This window comes from Mus caroli, unplaced genomic scaffold (genome assembly GCF_978045245.1).
Source record: "Mus caroli unplaced genomic scaffold, Mus_caroli_1 scaffold_6, whole genome shotgun sequence".
NCBI classification, from domain to species: domain Eukaryota; kingdom Metazoa; phylum Chordata; class Mammalia; order Rodentia; family Muridae; genus Mus; species Mus caroli.
This window is the reverse complement of record NW_028227261.1, coordinates 106,118,719-106,138,071: the sequence shown is the minus strand read 5'-3', so window position 1 is coordinate 106,138,071 and position 19,353 is coordinate 106,118,719. Positions and strand designations below refer to the sequence as shown.

The window sequence follows — 19,353 nt, the reverse complement described above, 5'->3', positions numbered from 1 at the left end:
TATAATGTACCCAATTTTGTTAACAAATTAATATTACTTTTCTCTAAGGAGAAGATTCTCATTATTGAGAATGCAGAGCTTCTCAAGACAGTCTGGAGTCAGCTAGAAAACTCCTGGGGCTTGGGGAGGGTGCCGGAGATGTAGTTCCATTGGGAGATGGCTTGCCTACCATGGGAAGCCCTGGTTTCAGTTCTTAGCATCACATAAAACCAGAAGTGGTAGTGTAATGCCAGCATTGGGGAGTGGCTGGGGAGGAGAGCCTGGAGGATCAAAAGTTCAGGGTTATCCTCAGCTACACAGTAAGTTGGAGGACAGCCTGGGCTAGAGGCTTTCTGACCAACGAGCAAATGAACCATCAAACAAAATGACTCCATGAGTAGTGGAGTTAGTGAGTTTCTTCCTGGAATTCTCTCATACTAATATTAAAACACCAGTGTAAACAGTGCACCCATGCAGAGGCATCCTTTTGTATCCATGTGCTCCCTTCCTTGTGGATTAAAGGGTTCAGCCAGTAACTATTAGCCATCCAGTGGGTAGCAGGGCAAATAATTAGTATCCAAGGATAAATGAAATGAGCAAGGCCTGGTGCCAAAATATAACACGGCGTGCTGAGTGTTGTGAAGGAGAACCCTTATGAAAGAGAAGTCTAAGGTTTCCGAACAAGCAGTGTTGGCCCCGAACCAGCAGGAATCACAGGAGGTTGGAAATTGGAACATGGTGACGGGTCAAGCACGGAGCCTGACGTCAGGCCGCGGGAATAGGGAGGCAGCCAGGAACAGAAGCGTGATCTTAGAGGAGTGTTGGGGTAGGACTGGAGTGCGGTGCTACGGGACCATTTGAAGAATCAAACAGGAAGATACGAGGTTGGGGCCAGGTTAAATTGAGAAGAGAAGCAGAGATGTCCGGGACCTTAGGGGAATAATGAGAGGGGAATGGGTGGATGTAGCAAGAGCCTTGGTACTCCAGTGAGCCGCAAGGGGACTCCAGCTATGAAAACTCTGGGAGGGCAGTGAGTCAGGAGCTAGTGGAGGAAGTGGGTTTTAAGGGTTGTCAAGTGCGGAGGAGAGGGTAAGGGGGATAATAAATGTCCTTGGGAGCTGTACGTCATAGCCTCCTCCCTGAGGGGCTGCCCTTGACAGCCAGATGGAGGCGGTTAAAGAGGCATGGACAGAGCTAAACTTATCCCTGAGGAGGAGCGAGTGTAGGGGCTGACTCCCATGGGCAGGAAGCCCCGTGGCACCCTTGATAGAATGAAGGGCTTGAGGCTGATGGAGAAACTGTCAAAGGTGATCACACGGGGCAGGTAGCATGAAGACTTCGTTTCACACTCTTGCCCCAGCCGGCGACCTCGTGCTTCTCAGAGCCAGGCATTTTTCAGCTTGGAATTTTCATCACCATCTCAGGCTCCCTGACTCGTGATAATTCTGTTCTCTGAGCACATCCCAGTGTGTGGTTCTAGAAATGACAAAGTGAAACACGTCATCAAAGTCAGATGTGGTCAGAGGACCTGGACGTGAGGGCCGAACGCAGACACTACTTTAGATTCCTCCTGCAGTGGAGGACTCTGTCACTTGGAATTGGATTGATGTTTTTCTTCTGCCTGTAAAATCGTTTAACATGTTTCCTGCTGCTGTTTTTGTTGTTATTGTTTCCAGAGTCCTTTGCTGTTTCAAATCGAGAACTGTGCGAGGATGAGAAAGAGTACGGGCATTTTCCGGTCTGTGAGGGGACCTCACAACCCGAACCCTCATGCTCAGCCGTCAGGATAACCGCCAATAAAAACTACAGGAGCAAAACCCCTCAGGAAGGTGCTTTAAAGAAGATGCATGAGGAGGAGCACCATCAGCAGATGTCCATCTTACAGCTGCAGCTGATCCAAATGAACGAGGTGCACGTGGCCAAAATCCAGCAGATCGAGCGCGAGTGCGAGATGGCCGAGGAGGAGCACCGGATCAAAATGGAAGTCCTCAATAAAAAGAAGATGTACTGGGAGAGGAAACTGCAGACTTTTACCAAGGAGTGGCCCGTCTCCTCGTTTAACCGGCCCTTTCCCAATTCACCCTAAGACTTGGGGATGGCTCCCTTGTAGTTAATCTGTGTTGGCAAGGCGAGTGTGGGGTGTGGCCTTTTTGGTCGCTAGCCCGCAACAGACCTGCATCTAGGTGGATTAGAGTGGTAGTAGTCACTTATTTAAGGATACATTCAGGTAAAACAGCTGCACCCCGTCTACCCCCGAGGTGGCCAAGAAGCTGTTACAGTCTTCTAAAAGTCACCACTATGCGTGCTATAATTCTGAATGTTAACATTCTTAATTAGAATTCATAGATGAACCATGTGTGAGTGTTTTTTGTTTTTTTTTTTTAAAGAAATGCAAGATAAAGGAGTGTGGCTGGTGATTTTGACTTTATCTTTTAGTGGGTTTTTGTTCTTTTGTTTGTTTTTCAGCTGACTGGAGCTTTTACACCCAGGTAGCCCGCCCCATTGTACGCTGGGTGCTTGGCTGTTTTCCCACCTCTGGAGTGTGGTCGCTTGAAGAGCCCAGCCTTTGGAGGGGTGTTTCCTCATGTGGGTCACAAATTGCCTTTTAAGACTTTCCCCAGAGAGGCTTTCCAACCAACCACGTCTCCAGCAGAGGCGGCTTCGGTACAAGTAGGGAGGTTAACAACTTTGAGGGCTTAATGTTCACTTAGGTTTCTACATCCTGTTTGTTTTATTAAAAATGTCTTAAAATTTTATAGTTACACTGTATGTTTTTAAAGGTGCTGCCATCCCAGCCCAGATCCTTCCCAACTTCTTACTGCTGAGGGAATGGTTGTCTTGACTTTAGTCTCTAATCCTTTAGGAGAGGCCCCGCCCTCACTGTGCTCATCGAGGTGTGAGCTGATGATAATAATGCTGTAATGCTGGTGCTGCACCACCGATTGGGGTTAGGATTTATACCCAGCTCTCACCAACATGTTTGGAGATACGGATACATAAAAGGGTGTTTTGATCAAGCTGTGGTGCTTCTGCTGTAGCCTGATGTTTAAAAAGGGGGCAGTAGTAGCTGGAAGCAGCAGAGGGAACCTTAAATGCCAAGGCAGGTGAACAGTACAGTGAGTTCGGTATTGGGGGTTGGGGGGAGGAGTAACAGAGCCAGTGTTCTAAGTGTGGCTCTGCCCAAAGGTGCTGTGTGACTCTGGCCAACTCCCTAAAACCTTGACCTGGTGCTCCCTGTCCACAGAATGAGGGAGTTGAGCTAGACATTTGGAGCCTGCTTCAGCTGCGTCGTCACAGCGTGGCTTGTGCTACCTTCTGTGCGTACTGCTGACATCATGACAGCCTGGAGGGCATGCATGGGTCTACACAGAGTTGTCTCCAGGAGTGGCTGAGCTTTGGAACATGGGTCCCAGGGCCTCTTAGGTTTTGTATGGTTCACGCAAACTCACAATTTGCGCACTGCATATAATGTAAGCAGATTATCAATTTTGTACATTGAATCTATTTTAAATATCTTAGAGGAATTAGTCCATTATTTTAGATATATCCTGCAATGAGAGACGAGAAGTAGGATTCCTTCATGGGGGTTGCTGTTCTTAGATTTTATCAGATGGAGTCTTCAGAGAATGAGTGGTTTGGAAGTCTCAAGTTCAGATGGTATGCAGAAGATAGAAATGGGCTCCCTGCGTCCTGCTTCAGGAATCGAGACAGGGACGGACAACACACGTTTGGATGCAGAGGGCTGCCTTTGCTTCGTGTACTGGTCTGTCCAAGCATCGCACATCCAGAGTAAGGCATGAGATTCTGTTCTGACAGGCTTCCGGATTATGCCTGATTTGATGCTCTCTGCTCAACACATCTCTGAGTGACAAGGACTTAAAGGGACCTTAGGAAGTTTCCCATCTTCTGTATACATCGATGTGGTGGTCCTAATTTTCTAAGAATTTATGACTTAAACTCACAAACAGCAACACAGAATAACAAAAATGGCAGTGCATTTTAATTGGACAATAAAAGCGTTGAACTAATTCCTAACTGAACAAATACAGGATAATTAAGCCAGAGCATAAAGCCCCTAATGGTATTTATGAGTTTACAATAGTAGTTTGCAATATTTGCCTATGTGTTAGAAATAATATTTTATAAATAATTAGTCCCACTGGGTCTCACTTCCAGAGGGTTCTGAGTCAGTTGGCTTGGGGCGGGGCTTGCTACTCAGTATTTTTGGAAGCTTTATAGGTGATTATGATACATAGTTAAGATCGAGAGCCACTTTGTGCGGTTTACGAATGTATTTCAGTTGATCCTTAATTCCACAAAGCCATGGAGGGGGAAGGAATTGATGCTCAGAGAAGAGCCCACCTGGCGCCAGGCCTGTAGCCAGTACATAGCAAAGGAGAACTTTAGGGTGGATCTTGGTTCTGAGATCCACAGCCCCACCTGCTGTGTATCTTTACCCTTTCGTTTGAGGCTGTACCAAGGATGCGTTTTATTCTGAGACTCAGATGGTACAGAGTGCTTGCCGAAGCAGCTTCATTCATGAACAGACAGCACATCCCAATTCATTTTGCTTTTGAGCCTTTTATTTCCTGAGGTAGAAATGCAATAACCATTTCTTGACAGGAATTGTAAGCCAGATACACATAAAAAATATTAAGACATGATTCAACACCATGGACATTGCCCGGGAGGGAGGAGGGAGGGGCTTGTACACAGCTGACTATAGACTCAGCCAGTACACATCTTCAAATGTTCTTTTAGTTGAGGGCAGAGAACTAAGAAAAATGAAGAAAGGAATCATAGAATCGTGGCATTTGAATTGAGTCTGTAGAGCTGACATTTTGGCAGGTGAGGATTTGGAAAGAGCATCACTAGATGATACACAGATGGAAGAGAGAAGAGTAAGCTACAGGGGAATTTTCAAATCTAATTGGAACTGTGCACCAGGAGGGAAATTAGAAGCTGGAACCAAGGGGAGAGGAGACTGCAGTTGGGATGACAGATAGGAGGCTTTGGCTTTGAGCAAATGAGATGACAAGACCCAGAGGAGGAGTGAAAGGAGACCAGCGTCCTGACCAGGTGGACTCAGAGCTGCTTTGTTGATTTTTTTTCTATATTTTTTTTTATTTATTAGGTATTTTCTTCATTTACATTTCCAATGCTATCCCAAAAGTCCCCCATACCCTCCTCCCTGTTGGTTGTTTTTGTTGGAGAGGGGTGGAAGGAGTTCAAAGCTAGACTCTTGGGAGAACAATACTGATGATAATACTGAGATGAAGATGCAAATGCCCTCTGGGATATTTGACCTGTCCTCCTAGGCACACACACTAGTATTTGTTCCCAGTTCTTTTCACGTCTCTGCAGCAACTTCCTCCTTGTCACCTACCATTGTTCCTTCCACCTGTTCACTTGAACTGGCCTTACTCGGTCCTTGGTCACCCAACTTATTTGGCACTGCCTCTGTCACCAATTTCTCCATTGCCATTAGGGGCGCCTCATTCAGTATCTTCTACTTTGGGTTGCACTAAGACGACCCGAGGAGTTTGGGGGTTGGTTTGTTTGTTTTTGTTTTTATCCAATGTTGAATAGCAAATCCCTGGCTGGAAAGGATTGATGACTTCCATGTATGCACAGCACAGCTCCTTTGTAAAAATCAAGTATGGAATCCTCCCCCATAGGGATCCTGCCCAGTGGGGCCATGATTTAGGAATGCTTCAAGGGGGATGCCAGGACAATCTTTAAATGCATTTTCTTCTTGGTTCCACTTCAGGAGGCAGAGATGGCATGGTAGGAGAGTACATTTGAGTTGTCAACAGTCTCTGCAGTGTCAGGTCAATTACATCAGCACTTGGTCTAGACCAGAGGAAAGGAATGATTGTGCCTCCTGGGAATGTCACAAGGACCTGATAATTATATTTGGCTAAGCTATGAGGAGTGGCTCTCTAATGCCATTGCTAAGAATTACCCTTTTAGTACCATCTCTGGATGCCTGAGCTTTTCAGAGGGATGGTACTTCATTTCTGTACCCCCCTGCCCCCCCTCACTGCTGGGCCTCTTCCCGGGTGGTCCTCTTACTCCTCCCTGCCCTTGCTAGTTATCTGTATTCTCTTGTCTTCCCTCCAAACCCCATCCCCACTCCTAACCTCCCCCCCCAGCCCCCCTTCTGCCCTCACAATAGCTTTCACTCTCCCATGGTAGAGGTGGAAGGTATGAGGATGCTGGACCTGCAGATTCTCAGAGGGCAGCTCCCTTGCACCCCAGGCATCCTCAGGACAGTTGATTTATTTCCCTGCTGCAGTCGCTACCTTTGTCTACCTTTGTGTTTGTGGGACTCAAGAGTCATGGGAAAGGTGACCAGGAACCTGTGACAGCAACCAATTCTTTCCCAACTGTGCCATATATTATGCTCTTCAACACAGTTTACTAATCTCTGCCTCAGTTTCTCCATCTGTAAGTGATGTAATACTTATCTACCTCCCTTGGATGTTGTGAAGATTAGTATGTGTTGGTAAAGCACTTCTGAAATAAAGACTGATACCAAGCACTTGACATTGCTGTTGTCATGGATGCACTGCTATAGAGGCCAGGCTGCCTGAGAGCGGAGCTAAGCAATAGAGCTGGCTGACAGGCTTGTGCCACCATGCCCAGTTTAGGCAAGACTAAGGATAGAACTCCCGCCTTCTTAACCAAGTAGACAATCACTCTACCACATGAGTTACATCCTCAGGCCCGTGGTTATCTTCTTTATGAAAAATTTCAAGATTGCACTTCTTTAAATAGTCCTTTGGTACATTTATAGTGAGGTTCAGTTTGTAGAAATGTGATTTATGCGTATTTTTTTTAGAGAATACAGCTGCTGACTCTCCATTCCCCAATACAATTACAGGCTTACAATCTGGTTACTACCTAACAGTATCGTCTATTGTCATTAGATAGAAAATGCTTGTGTGGCACTGGAGATCAGACCTGGGGTCTCACACGTGTTAGGCAAGTTTTCTATCACTGACTGACAGAAAGCACAGTCCTAGATGAAAATGTCTATCCCCACACTATCCAAATGTCCAGCTGTGAGTGAAGTTCCCTCGCTGTCAGCATCACTCTGAATGGATAGGATGGTAATCCTGCTGCATGAGATGCAGACTTCTATTTCTACCCAGAAAATGTCTTAAACACATCAGTTTAGGGTGGTGGTGGGGTAACTTTATATATTATCAAGGAACGGTAGGAACTCTCCAGCCATAAGCCTGAAAGGCATTTTCAAACTCTTGCTAAGATATTAAATTCTGGTCTGAGTTTCCTCTTCTGTAGGTTTGCTGGGGGGTGGGGTGGGGTTTCAAATCCTGTATGTTAAAGGCTGATTCTGTTTAGTCAAAAGGCTATATAAGGCCTGGTTTGGTGGCTGACACCTTTGTAATCCTAACTTTGGAGAGACAGAGAGTGAGTTCAAGGTTGGCTCTAACTATATTGCAAGTTTGAGGCCATCTGGGGCTACTTAAGACCTTATTTCCCCCCCCCCCCCCACCAAACCCTCAAAACACCCAAACCAAGATTCTTGTTATAGTAGGAATAGGAACTGTGAGTTAGCAGCAGAAGATAAGGTTTCAGTACCGTTTCTGTCCCATTATCTAGTTCAGGAAACAACATAACGAAGAAGGAGAGCAGGCTGGTGCTCTGCTGGCAAGACCAAGGGGAACCTGGGTTTCTGGGAGGGCACAGAGCTGGAGCTTTGTGTCTTCCTTGCATATGTTAGACATGCAATCTGCCATTAAGTTACATCCCCAGTCTCTGGACCTAGATTCGTATCCATCAGTCTCCAAAGAGTTTTGTTGTTTGTTTGTTTGTTTGCTGTTTTGTTATTTGAATGTGCTGGTAGTAGAAGTTCTGAGGGGTTGGGAGTCAGCTTCTCCAGTCACTCAGCCACTGTAACACTGGAAGCAGATCTGCTCTCCTGTAGTTTCCTGAATCTTAGCTTAAAGGGGTTGGAGCTATCCAGGGGATGTTATTCTTAGGGCAGAAGTACAAGAAGCCATGCACAACTGCAGACTAGTCCATATTCTGAGTTACGTTTGCTGTTCCCAGCCAATGCAATTGACATGGCTGAGCCCAAAGTCAAGAGAGGGAAGTAGGGTCCTCCGCAGAAGGCAAATATTTCTGGACAATAGTTCAATCTATCAAAGGATTACAAGGAGAAGGGAGCTAGTCAGACACCAAGGAGTTGAGATTATAAATCAAAGGTCAGAAAATCTAGCTGGGAACTGCATTTCCCACCACCCACCTCTTTCTTCTGTCTTCCCTTTTCCTTTTTTTTTGGGGGGGGGAGAGGATTGAAAATTGTAATAACAATAAATTGTATTTCATTGGGTTGTTAGTTTAAGTGAATGATATAAAATTCCCTTTACTGGTAATGGGATTATAGCCTTATAGCCAGAAAGACTCACGGAAAGTAGAGCTGATCCCAAGTTTAAAGTGCCCCAGGTTCAGTGTTGCTGTCCAGCATTGCTAGCCTGAGCCTGAGAAGAGAGCAAAACTCAAAACTTTATTTATCTATAGAATGATAGTCAATTTTGCACCATTGTAAAGTTAAAAACACCAGTGGTTGGAGGCTGGAGAAATGGTTCAATGGTTAAGAACTTGTCCTGCTCTCCCAGGGGACCCTCCATAAGTTCTCAGCACCCGGGTCAGGTGGTGTACCCTGTAACACCTGTGAATTACAGGTGTTGCCCCTGGAACTCCACCCTCTTCTGCCTTTCTCAGGTACTTTCACTCACATTGACATACCACTCCCCATACCCCACACAGACACATATACAAAGACATAGTTTTAAAAATAAATTACCCCAACTGCCCCCAAGAGTTGAAGTATTAAAATCATGCATTGCTTTAAGATCTAGAAAAGCACCTGTCACATAATAAACTATAAACTTTAGAATATGCTTCCCAGAGTATATGGTTTTTTATATGGAGACACAAATATTTTAACCCCAAGGGTTCTGGCTCTGGATCTCACGCTTTTGAGAATCCTAATACATAGAATTCCTGTTTGGGGCCTCAGTTCCAATCTTTAGCTTTGCAAAGAACATCTCCTGGGTAGTAAGTAGTCACCTATAAATTTCCACTCATGATTGCTATAGTGTTATGTAAGATAAATGTATGGAACCACCCTGTAGAGTGTAAAACCAAAACTAAAAGAACCCCTTCACCTCATTTTTGATCTTTGGTGTTACAAGAGACATCAAGACTATCACCACCCATAGTGACACCTAATCTTGAGGCTTTCCAGTCTCCTCAGAGACATAGCCAGGGCCCCCTAGGGTGCCCCCAGCCTCTCTGTACCCCTTATCACCTATGCTGCTGAAAGGTTACCAGTTCTTCAAGGTCAACTGAACACCAAAACACACTCCTGGAACCTGGGCTCTGGTCCCACCTTTGCTGGCAGCTCATCTTGTTACTGAGAGCAGAGAACAGGCACTGTGGACTTCAAGGTCCTTGTTTATAAAACAAGAATAAGAGAGAAGGAGATTCTGAATCTCACCCCCGTTCTCTTATCAGCGAAATTCTGAAGCTAAGCTAGCCTTTTAAATTTAGTGCATACAACCCCAATTTTCAATTTAGTATCCTTCTGAAAGATAATGTAAATATAAATGGAATTCAATACTGTATCCAAGAGACCCAGTCCCAAGATTGAAAGCAGCATTTGTGAATATTGCTGATATTGGGATAATGATTGTTCTTAAACTATAGCACAATCTAAATATTCAATAAAATAATTTACATTAAGTGGGGACAAAGGAGTTATTGCTTCACAGGATGCAATTTTCTCAATGAAATTTGAACGACTGCTCTTTTGGTTTTAGAGGTCTAATTCTACAGATTTTTGGAGCCCTTCTATTTACAAACTTAGGGGTGATGCTAAAGGGGAGAGTGGAGGCAGGTTCCTGGAGCTCACTGGTCAGCCAGTCTAGCTAAATGCTAAATGAGGGTATATACCAGTTTCAGTGGGAGTCTCTCTTCTCTCTGTCTGTCTGTCTGTCTGTCTATCTGCCTCTCTCTGTCTCTCTGTCTCTCTCCTCTCTCTTTTCCTCTTTTTCTCATACACACACATACTACACATGTACAGACACAAGCACATATTCACACACAGTTCTCTGTTGACTTGAGTAGATATTTACTGTAAAATGAGGAAAAATGTCAGCTTTTAGGGCCACCTTTTCTGAGTCCTGGACTTGTTCTATATGACTTCACTTAATGCCTCAGATTCTATGCAGGCATATGTACTCTCACCCATATTTTGCAGAGATGATGATGAAGCTTGGAGAGAGTGAACCATTTGTCCAAAGACATGCATCAAAAGCTCTGGTGATGGGCAGTGCCGATGAATGAGAAGAGCTACAGTTCGTGTCTTGGAACTATACACTTAAAATGGTTAAAATGGCAAATGTCATGCCTCAACACAATGAAAAAGAAAAAAGAAAATAATATCTCTTACCTAGTGAAGAGCTCAAGCCAGGGTGCTTTGTGTGCTGTGTACATGGCACGGGGAAAAAGCGAGACTACTTAGCTCTGTTTATTAACCTGCTTTTAAGAAATCTGCCATGGCACAGGAGTCAGAAGCACAGAGGAGCGAAGAGTCAAGTGAGGTGAAAGGTGTCAGAAGCAGTAAAAGTGGCAAGCTAAGGACAGTGGCCGAGTCAAAAAAGTGGCCAATTATCCCTGCCTTTATATCTGTGCTTTCTAGGCGTTAATGTGCGTGAGAAACCCCTGGACGTCTTGTTATAAAAGCATGTTTTGGTTCAGTGAGTGAGATTTTGCATTCCTAATAAACTCCTGAGTGATGATGCTGGACCATGGACCAATGGTTGAGTAGCAAGGACTTCGGCAAGAGTAACTCCATGCAAGCTAGCTTCAGACCACTTGCACTACGCTAGAATCTTTTGGGGGGCAGGGGGCTTCAATAAATCAAGATGTGGGCTTCATCCCAGGTCTGCTGAGTCAGGATCTGTGAAGTCCACATGTGGGACTGTGAAAGGCAGCCTGTTTTCTGGTCACGCGAGACTTACTCCGGTGATTAAGTAGAAATTCTACAAGGGAGGGAACAGTGAGCCATGCTCCCAGACAGACTTGCTCCCAGCCTGACACCACTGGAGCCCCCAACTCCATAATCCTGTGACTATCAGTCAAGCATAGACAATGTCCCAAGCTCCTGGCATTCTGGCTAGACTCCACCCTCACAGTTACCTGACAATAGCCAGGTCTGCTCCTCCCCACAGCTACCCTGCAACTGCAAGATAGCCCAGCCCACTATAAAAGGGGCTGCTTGGCTCCTCCTCTCTCTCTTAAGCTCACACCTCTCTTATTCTCATCTCTAACTCTCCTTCTCTCCCTCCCTTCCTCCCTCTCTCCACATGGCCATGGCCGGCCTCTCTCGAAACTTCTACCTTCTCTCTTTCTCTCTGCCTTTCTACAATAAAGCTCTAAAACCACGGACTGTCTCTGTTCATCGAGACTCACCATGTTGGGGCAACAGAGCGGATTTTCCTCTAAAGAGCTGCTGCTAACCTCCCCGCCAGAAGGCCTTCCTGTGCTCCAGCCACGGCTGACAGCCAACCCAAGCCACCCACTGAGCTAGCAGCCTGAGCTAGCCAGATTCTCTCCTCCCTGTAAACTGCCAGGGTTCTGCCCCCAGTCTGTCCAAGGGCTCGTTGTTCTCAGCTCTTCTGCGACATACAGCGATGTCTGGACTATCCAAGACTGAGAACCAGTCATCTCTGGCCTCCCTGAGGCCCAGAGACCTGGAATTGTTCCCTCTTTACCCCTGAGGACTGGGGTTCCGTGGCTTCCCACAGCCAGACACCCACCGGACCCGCGTAGAGAGCGCGAGGCAGTCCCCCACGTCCCACTGCCCAGAGCACCAGAACTCTGGCGGGATGTGGATTCTCTCCTGCCCCTTTATTTCCCTACACCGGGAGCCCCACAGGCACAGAGACATCAAAAAGTTTAACAAGCTTCCACACCATTGAAGTATCATTTAAGAACTGCTGCTAACAGTCCACCACCTTGTGCTAACTGCATCACTTCATTGTGTTACATGATGCCTTCCTCTATACCTGATATTAGAAAGATGGACACCCCAATCTTGATGTGTTGGACACCAAAGTTTTCTGATTTCAAGAATCTCTTTCCAGGGCTGGTGAGATGGCTCAGTGGGTAAGAGCACCCGGCTGCTCTTCCAAAGGTCCAGAGTTAAAATCCCAGCAACCACATGGTGGCTCACAACCATCCGCAACGAGATCTGGCGCCCTCTTCTGGAATGTTTGAAGACAGCTACAGTGTACTTACATATAATAAATAAATAAATCTAAAAAAAAAAAAAAAAAAAAAGAATCTCTTTCCTTTTTTCTTCCCCTCCCCTCCCCTCCCCTCCCCTCCCCTCCCCTCTCCCTCCTTCTCTCCTCTCTCTCTCTCTCTCTCTCTCTCTCTCTCTCTCTCTCTCTCTCTCTCTCTCTCTCTCTCTCTCTCTCGGGTTCATTCACCCACTTTACCAAATCTTTTGTGGGGGGCAGGCTATGATGTGTCTGGCAAACTAATGCCCTAGATAGTGTTTACCAGGTATGATCAGATATAGCAGGACCAAAGTGACACTTAGACCTTCCTTGAAAAGTAAGGCCTGGCATTACCTCTGAAGGGACAATGGGAAGAAAAGACCAGCACCTGAGAGTCAGAGAGCAATACTGTTAGGATGGAGGAAGTGTCAAAGAAGGGGGTTCACATGTGGGTCTGTGTAGGGAATCTGCCACCTTTACATGCACTCCTACACAAATTGGAAGACCTTTTATGTCTAAAAGCGTTGCAGAATAGTTTTCTTGCTATGATGCCTTTGGAGATTTCAATTTCATGTAGCACACTGAGCTGTGGGGTGTATGTTTATAAGCATAAAGCCACCCAAAGTAAGAGCCACAAGAAGATCTTTGGCTGAGTGATTAAGAAATAGATGGCTAGCCGGGCGTGGTGGCGCACGCCTTTAATCCCAGCACTTGGGAGGCAGTGGCAGGTGGATTTCTGAGTTTGAGGCCAGCCTGGTCTACAGAGTGAGTTCCAGGAGAGCCAGGGCTACACAGAGAAACCCTGTCTTGAAAAACCAACCCCCCCCCAAAAAAAAAAGAAGAAAGAAAGAGAGAGAGAGAGAGAGAGAGAGAGAGAGAGAGAGAAAGAAAAGAAAGAAAGAAAGAAAGAAAGAAAGAAAGAAAGAAAGAAAGAAAGAAAAGAAATAGATAGCTTTAGGTTTTAATTCTTCCCTCCCCTCTTCCTCCTCCTCCTGATATTTGTTCTCTGTAGCTGGAGTGTTTTGGACATTATGACACTCTACCCATAAGTACTTCAGCAATATGTATTTAGCATAAGAACATTATTCCACACGATACAATCCCATTATCGCACCTTAACATTAAATCAATAAATCACTTAATATGTGATCTACACTCAAATGTCTCCAGCTGTACTGTTTTCTGCTGCTGAGTATTTTCTCAGATGCATTTGGGCTCTATCCCCTTTGTTTTATATGACCCGGAACAAACCTTTATCTTGTTGACAATGACGTGGTTTTCTTTTCCAGTCCAGGATTTGTAAAGCCTCCACACTCTGGATCTATTTGATCACATCCTCATTATTAGATTTGGGTCAAAATTCTTTGGCAAGAGAACCACATAGACAAGTGTCATGTCCTTCTTACTGAGTCAGAGCAAGAGGCGTGTATTGGCAGACTGTCCCACCACTGGTAATGTTAAATTGATCACCCTGTGAAGGTGGTTCTGCCAGACCAATTGAAGAATTATATTCTTTCATTTGATGCTATTGTTATCTGCTGGATGATAATTTAAGACCTGTCTTCTCATAACCTTTTACTTAATGGTTTTAGCTTCTCGAAGGTTCTCTTTTGAGATGATATTTTATCAATTGAGAGTTTCACACAGTGTACTTTTTATTGCATTCACCCCCTTCCCCAAATCCTTCCATATCCACTCCTATCTCCCTACCATTGAACCATGATGTTCCCCCCCACACACACACACACACAATCCTCTCATTGAAACTTGTTTATGGGAGCCAACCACTCTTGGGAGTGGGGCTTGCCCTGGAGTGTGGTCAACCTCCTGGGTGGAGGGCGTCATTGAAGAAAACTGACTCTCCCTCTCCCGGAAGCTATCAGATAGCTTCTCAGCTAAAGATGGGCAAGTGTCCACTTCCACGACTCCAGGATGGGATTCTATCCATCTTGAGCTTGTGCAAATCTGGTGCATGATGTCACAATGTATTTTACCCAAGTCAGTTATTTCACTGAGGATTTCAAAATGATCATTGGATCCACAGTAACCGTTTTACAGCATTCACATTGAATAGAGATGTGTCGGATTTGATAAACCTAGTACCGCTGACTACAGAAAACAAAAAAATCCACCAAAACAAAAAAATCCACCCCCTTCTCTGTCTCCCCCTCCCCTCCCCTCCCCTCCCCTCCCCTCCCCTCCCCTCCCCTCCCCTCCCCTCCCCTCCCCTCCCCTCCCCTCCCCTCCCCTCCCCTCCCCTCCTCTCTTCTCCTCTCCATTACTCCCCTGTTTTTTGTTTTTGTTTGTTTTTTTTTTTTTTTTAACAAAAGAGACTCCTGTAGCTCAAGCTGGCCTCAAGCTCACTATGTAGCTGAAAATGACCTTGAACTCTTGTTTCTTTGCTGGAAGTGAGGAGCACCCTGGTAGATTCCCTCTGCTCCACACTGTGCTAGGAAATGCCCACCTGAGAGAAGACTCCCAGTCACCTTCTCCTAAGCATCCTGCCCCGGACTGCTTCTCTGGACATTACTGCCTGAGTGTTGCTGGGGATGTTAGATACTTTCTCACCCATTATCATCAATGTCCATGGTACTGTTTTCTCACTCTTTAAATCTGACTCAGCATTTCTCTGTAGCAGAGATTGGGGCAGCAATCTGGTTGGAAGGGAGGTGCGAGGATATTTGTCTTGATGTGGTATCTGTTATATAAAATGCATTTTAATAGATAAGTTTTAAAAAGCAACATCTTATATAAGATAGAGAAATGTGGTGGCACACACTGAAGACACTGATAAGGCTGAGGTGGGGAGGCTGAGGGGATAGAGAATGGAGTGGAGTTAACGCTTCCTCATATCTCACTCTCTCCACCCACAACCTTTATCCCCACTCCCCTTTCTCTTCGGGAAGCACCGAAGTCAGAATCCAGAAATATCCCAGGCATCTAAACACCCTGTCTATAAGACAGACTGTGTGAGCCCCCGTCATATCCTTCCTACTTGGATGAAGAACATGTCCATATGCACTATGAATTCCATGTTCTTTTTCCTCAAGAATCTTACTGTATGTCCGACTCTCCTCCCCTCTCAATGAATCCCGTCATCACCGTCTGAGTATTTTGGTTCTTCCTCTGCCCACAGCCGCCTCCTGCTTGCTTTCTTCCCTTCACTGTCAAACTGTCTGTATGTTTTGTCTCCATTTCCTGCTTTGTATTCATGTTACACTGGACTCCAATCTAGAATCCACCCTTGCCACGTTACGCAGTGGTTCTTGCTATGTGTGATCCCTGGTGACTTCAAATGACGAGGTCATTTGGAAACTATTCAGTTTTCACATTTGCTTCACCTCTTAGCAGCATTTGACCAGTTGGCCACACCCTACTTCTTGACACACATTTGTTCTTGATCGCCATGATACTGTTCTTTTTCAATTCTTTGAATTTTCTGACAGTGCCTATACAGTTCTCTCCACTTAACTTTCTCAGAAGTAGCACAGACCCTCTTGTTTCTAGTTAGCCATTATATTCCTTTTCCTTTCTTCTTCTTCTTCTTCCTCTTCTTCTTCTTCTTCTTCTTCTTCTTCTTCTTCTTCTTCTTCTTCTTCTTCTTCTTCTTCTTCTTTTTAGAATTAATTTTTTTATTAGGTATTTTCCTCATTTACATTTCCAATGCTATCCAAAAAGTCCCCAGTACACTCCCCCCCCCCCCACACTCCCCTACCCACCCACTCTCACTTTTTGGCCCTGGCATTCCCCTGTACTGGGGCATATAAAGTTTGCAAGTCCAATGGGCCTCTCTTTCCAGTGATGGCCGACTAGGCCATCTTTTGATACATATGCAGCTAGAGTCAAGAGCTCCGGGGTACTGGTTAGTTCATAATGTTGTTCCACCTATAGGGTTGCAGATCCCTTTAGCTCCTTGGGTACTTTCTCTAGGTCCTCCATTGGGGGCCCTGTGATCCATCCAATAGCTGACTGTGAGCATCCACTTCTGTGTTTGCTAGGCCCTAGCATTGTCTCACAAGAGACAGCTATATCAGGGTCCTTTCAGCAAAATCTTGCTAGTGTATGCAATGGTGTCAGTGTTTGGAAGCTGATTCTGGGATGGATCCCTGGATGTGGCAGTCTTTGGATGGTCCATCCTTTCGTCACAGCTCCAAACTTTATCTCTGTAACTCTTTCCATGGGTGTTTTGTTCCCAATTCTAAGAAGGGGCACAGTGTCCACACTTTGGTCTTCGTTCTTCTTGAGTTTCATTCCTTCTTCTTCTTCTTCTTCTTCTTCTTCTTCTTCTTCTTCTTCTTCTTCTTCTTCTTCTTCTTCTTCTTCTTCTTCTTCTTCTTCTTCCTTCTTTTCTGAGACAGGGTTTCTCTGTGTAGTCCTGGTAGTCCTGGCTGTCCTGGAACTCACTTTGTAGACCAGGCTGGCCTCGGACTCAGAAATCCACCTGCCTCTGCCTCCCAAGTGCTGGGATTAAAGGCGTGTGGCACCACTGCCTGGCTATATTCCTTTTCATGACTCATTTATACACGCCCAGTGCAAATCTCTTTTGCTTGAAGAGATTTAGCTAATGGCTAAAGAGATCTCTCTAATGGCTATTTGAATTTTCCATCAGTGATCCCCTAAACTCAATGTATATCTGGAAGTAACCCCACATCCCATCCCCAAACCTGCTTTTCCTCTAGGGTTGGTTGTTTTATAAATACCACTGAGCCATTGCTTGACACTTCTCCTCCTCCTACATCTCATCTGTCACCAAATTCTATTGCTTTTATCTGCCATATCTGTTTAGTTCATTTATTCATGACATCTTTGCAACTCCAAGCCATTGTCGCCACTCACCAGGGCTACTGCAGTAGCCGTCCTCCCCTCCCCTCCCCTCTCCTCTCTCTTCCCCCTTCCCCTCCTCCCCTCCCATGTCCTTTTTCCTTTTCCTTTTCCTTTTCCTTTTCCTTTCCTTTCCTTTCCTTTCCTTTCCTTTCCTTTCCTTTCCTTTCCTTTCCTTTCCTTTCCTTTCCTTTCCTTTCCTTTCCTTTCCTTTCCTTTCCTTTCCTTTTTCCCTTTCCCTTTCCCCTTCCCTTTCCCTTTTTCCCTTTCCCTTTTTCCCTTTTCCTTTCCCTTTCCCTTTCCCCTTCCCCTTCCCCTTCCCCTTCCCCTTCCCCTTCCCCTTCCCCTTCCCCTTCCCCTTCCCCTTCCCCTTCCCCTTCCCCTTTCTCTTTCCCCTTTCTTTTCCTCCCCACCACTCCCCTCCTCTCTTCTCTCGGATGTGTGTAATCCACACTGCCCTAGTCACTCTATAGCCCGGGATGGCCTCCATGATCCTCTTGTCTCATTCTCCCATCTACTAGAATTACAGGCATAAGCCATCAGTCCCAGATGCCTGCTTAGAATCTTTAAATCAAGCCTAAATGTGTATTCTCACTTAAGCCTGTAGGGTCGGCCACTTGCTTTTTAGAGTCCCCAGCTTCTTTCTGTGCTGTTCATTCTCTAGACGTTGGGGTGCAGCTGCCTTTTTTGTTCCTTCTTTTAAGTTATCAGATACATTCATGTGTATTTGCTGTATATGCCATGATGTTGTGAAGTATACACGGGTCATGAAATGGTCAAATATAGCTAATTAATACATAGACTATCATAAGATTGCTATTTAGGGGACAAGAACATTTAGCATCATTTTCTTTGCATTTTTGTCAAGAATACAATACAGTAATGTACCTTAGGCACTGCCCAGTGTTCAACTTCCAGCTCTACAACACACACACACACACACACACACACACACACACACACACACACACACACAGTGGGGTGGGATTATTACCACCACAGTGTGTGACAGACCTCTTGAGTTTATTTTTCCTTTCTAACTGTCTCCTTTAACCAACATGCCACACTTGTGACTCATCCCAGTCTCTATAAAGATCATCTTCCTTGCTACCTCTATGAGCTCAAGATTTTTTGACTTCACGTATGCCATGAGACAGTACAGTCATTTTCCTCTGTCTCTTGAATTTGCCATAGTCTAGACTTCATTTCCACGTGTTGGATTTCTTCATAGAATAATCTCTCTTCTTCACTTCCCTCTAACTCTATATTAATCTCTCAGTCTCCGTTTAAATGCCACTCTGGGGGAAGGTTTCTGTCACACCTGCAACTCTTGGTACCTCAGGGGTCTGTTTGAGGTTTGACTCCTCTGCTAGGCTTCAGGACAGGGACTGCATGTGTCTTGTCCACCTCTGAGTCTTCCCTGCCTCCCACGACTCCCTGATACATCATGGGCCAATGCTAATGATGAATGCAGCGACAGTCACCATGCTTCTTGTCCCGATCCTTCACTCATCATTGTTGAAGTCACCACTGCCAAAGTTCCTCTGTATCCTCTCACTGCTTTTGTGTGCTGAGAGGAATAGTCCAGGATGTGCGGTTTCACCTTTGCATCTCTCATAACTGGGAATCCAGGCTGTCAAGTCCAACTGTACTGACCTTGATGCTGGCTCCCTCGGCCATTAGATTTTAGGCAGTCATTAGCAACTGGGAGCAACGAAGAAATTTAAATCTCCTGACTTAATTCATGCTCACATATGCAACACATGGTGAGGTTTATATGTTTATGTATGTGTAAATGCACATGTACATGTATGAGCACAGGGCTCAGTTGTAACACTCAAGTATGCACACATGCATGCACACTTTTCTCCAGGCCATCTGATATATACTCATTCCTTACATATGTACATACAGAGTAAAATGGCATATGCTTGGCACTTATGCATATGTACAGAAGCAAGCTGATATACTCCTTACATATGTATGCATACAGGCAAATGGCATATGCTCAATACATATGTATACATACAGAGGCAAGCTGACATACTTAAACACATTCAGTGGCAAAACTCTTATTTAGTTACATTTGGTTCACTCTAATTCTTAGTTCCTCGATGTCTCTTTCAGGATGGTGGGCTCAACAAATGCTGTTCCTAGGCTTTGGATAAAAATTAAACTCTGTCACTCCTTATATCCCTACCCCTTTCTCTCTTCTCCTCTCTCTCTCTCTCTC

General features: G+C 45.2%; 1 protein-coding gene across 3 annotated transcripts in view; it reads left to right on the top strand.

Annotated features, from left to right (window-relative positions):
• Window positions 1-19,353, top strand: part of LOC110293239 (myb/SANT-like DNA-binding domain-containing protein 3) — a 123,259-nt gene that overhangs the window by 18,731 nt on the left and 85,175 nt on the right. For 2 of the 3 annotated variants that reach the window (XM_021161104.2, XM_021161103.2), the window contains exon 3: window positions 1,656-6,510. The exons of the other annotated variant lie outside the window; for it this stretch is intronic. In XM_021161104.2, coding sequence (XP_021016763.1) covers window positions 1,656-2,065 — 410 coding nt within the window. In that variant the 3' untranslated portion in view covers window positions 2,066-6,510. Of the gene's footprint in view, window positions 1-1,655; window positions 6,511-19,353 lie in introns of those variants that run through there. 3 annotated transcript variants of the gene reach the window in all.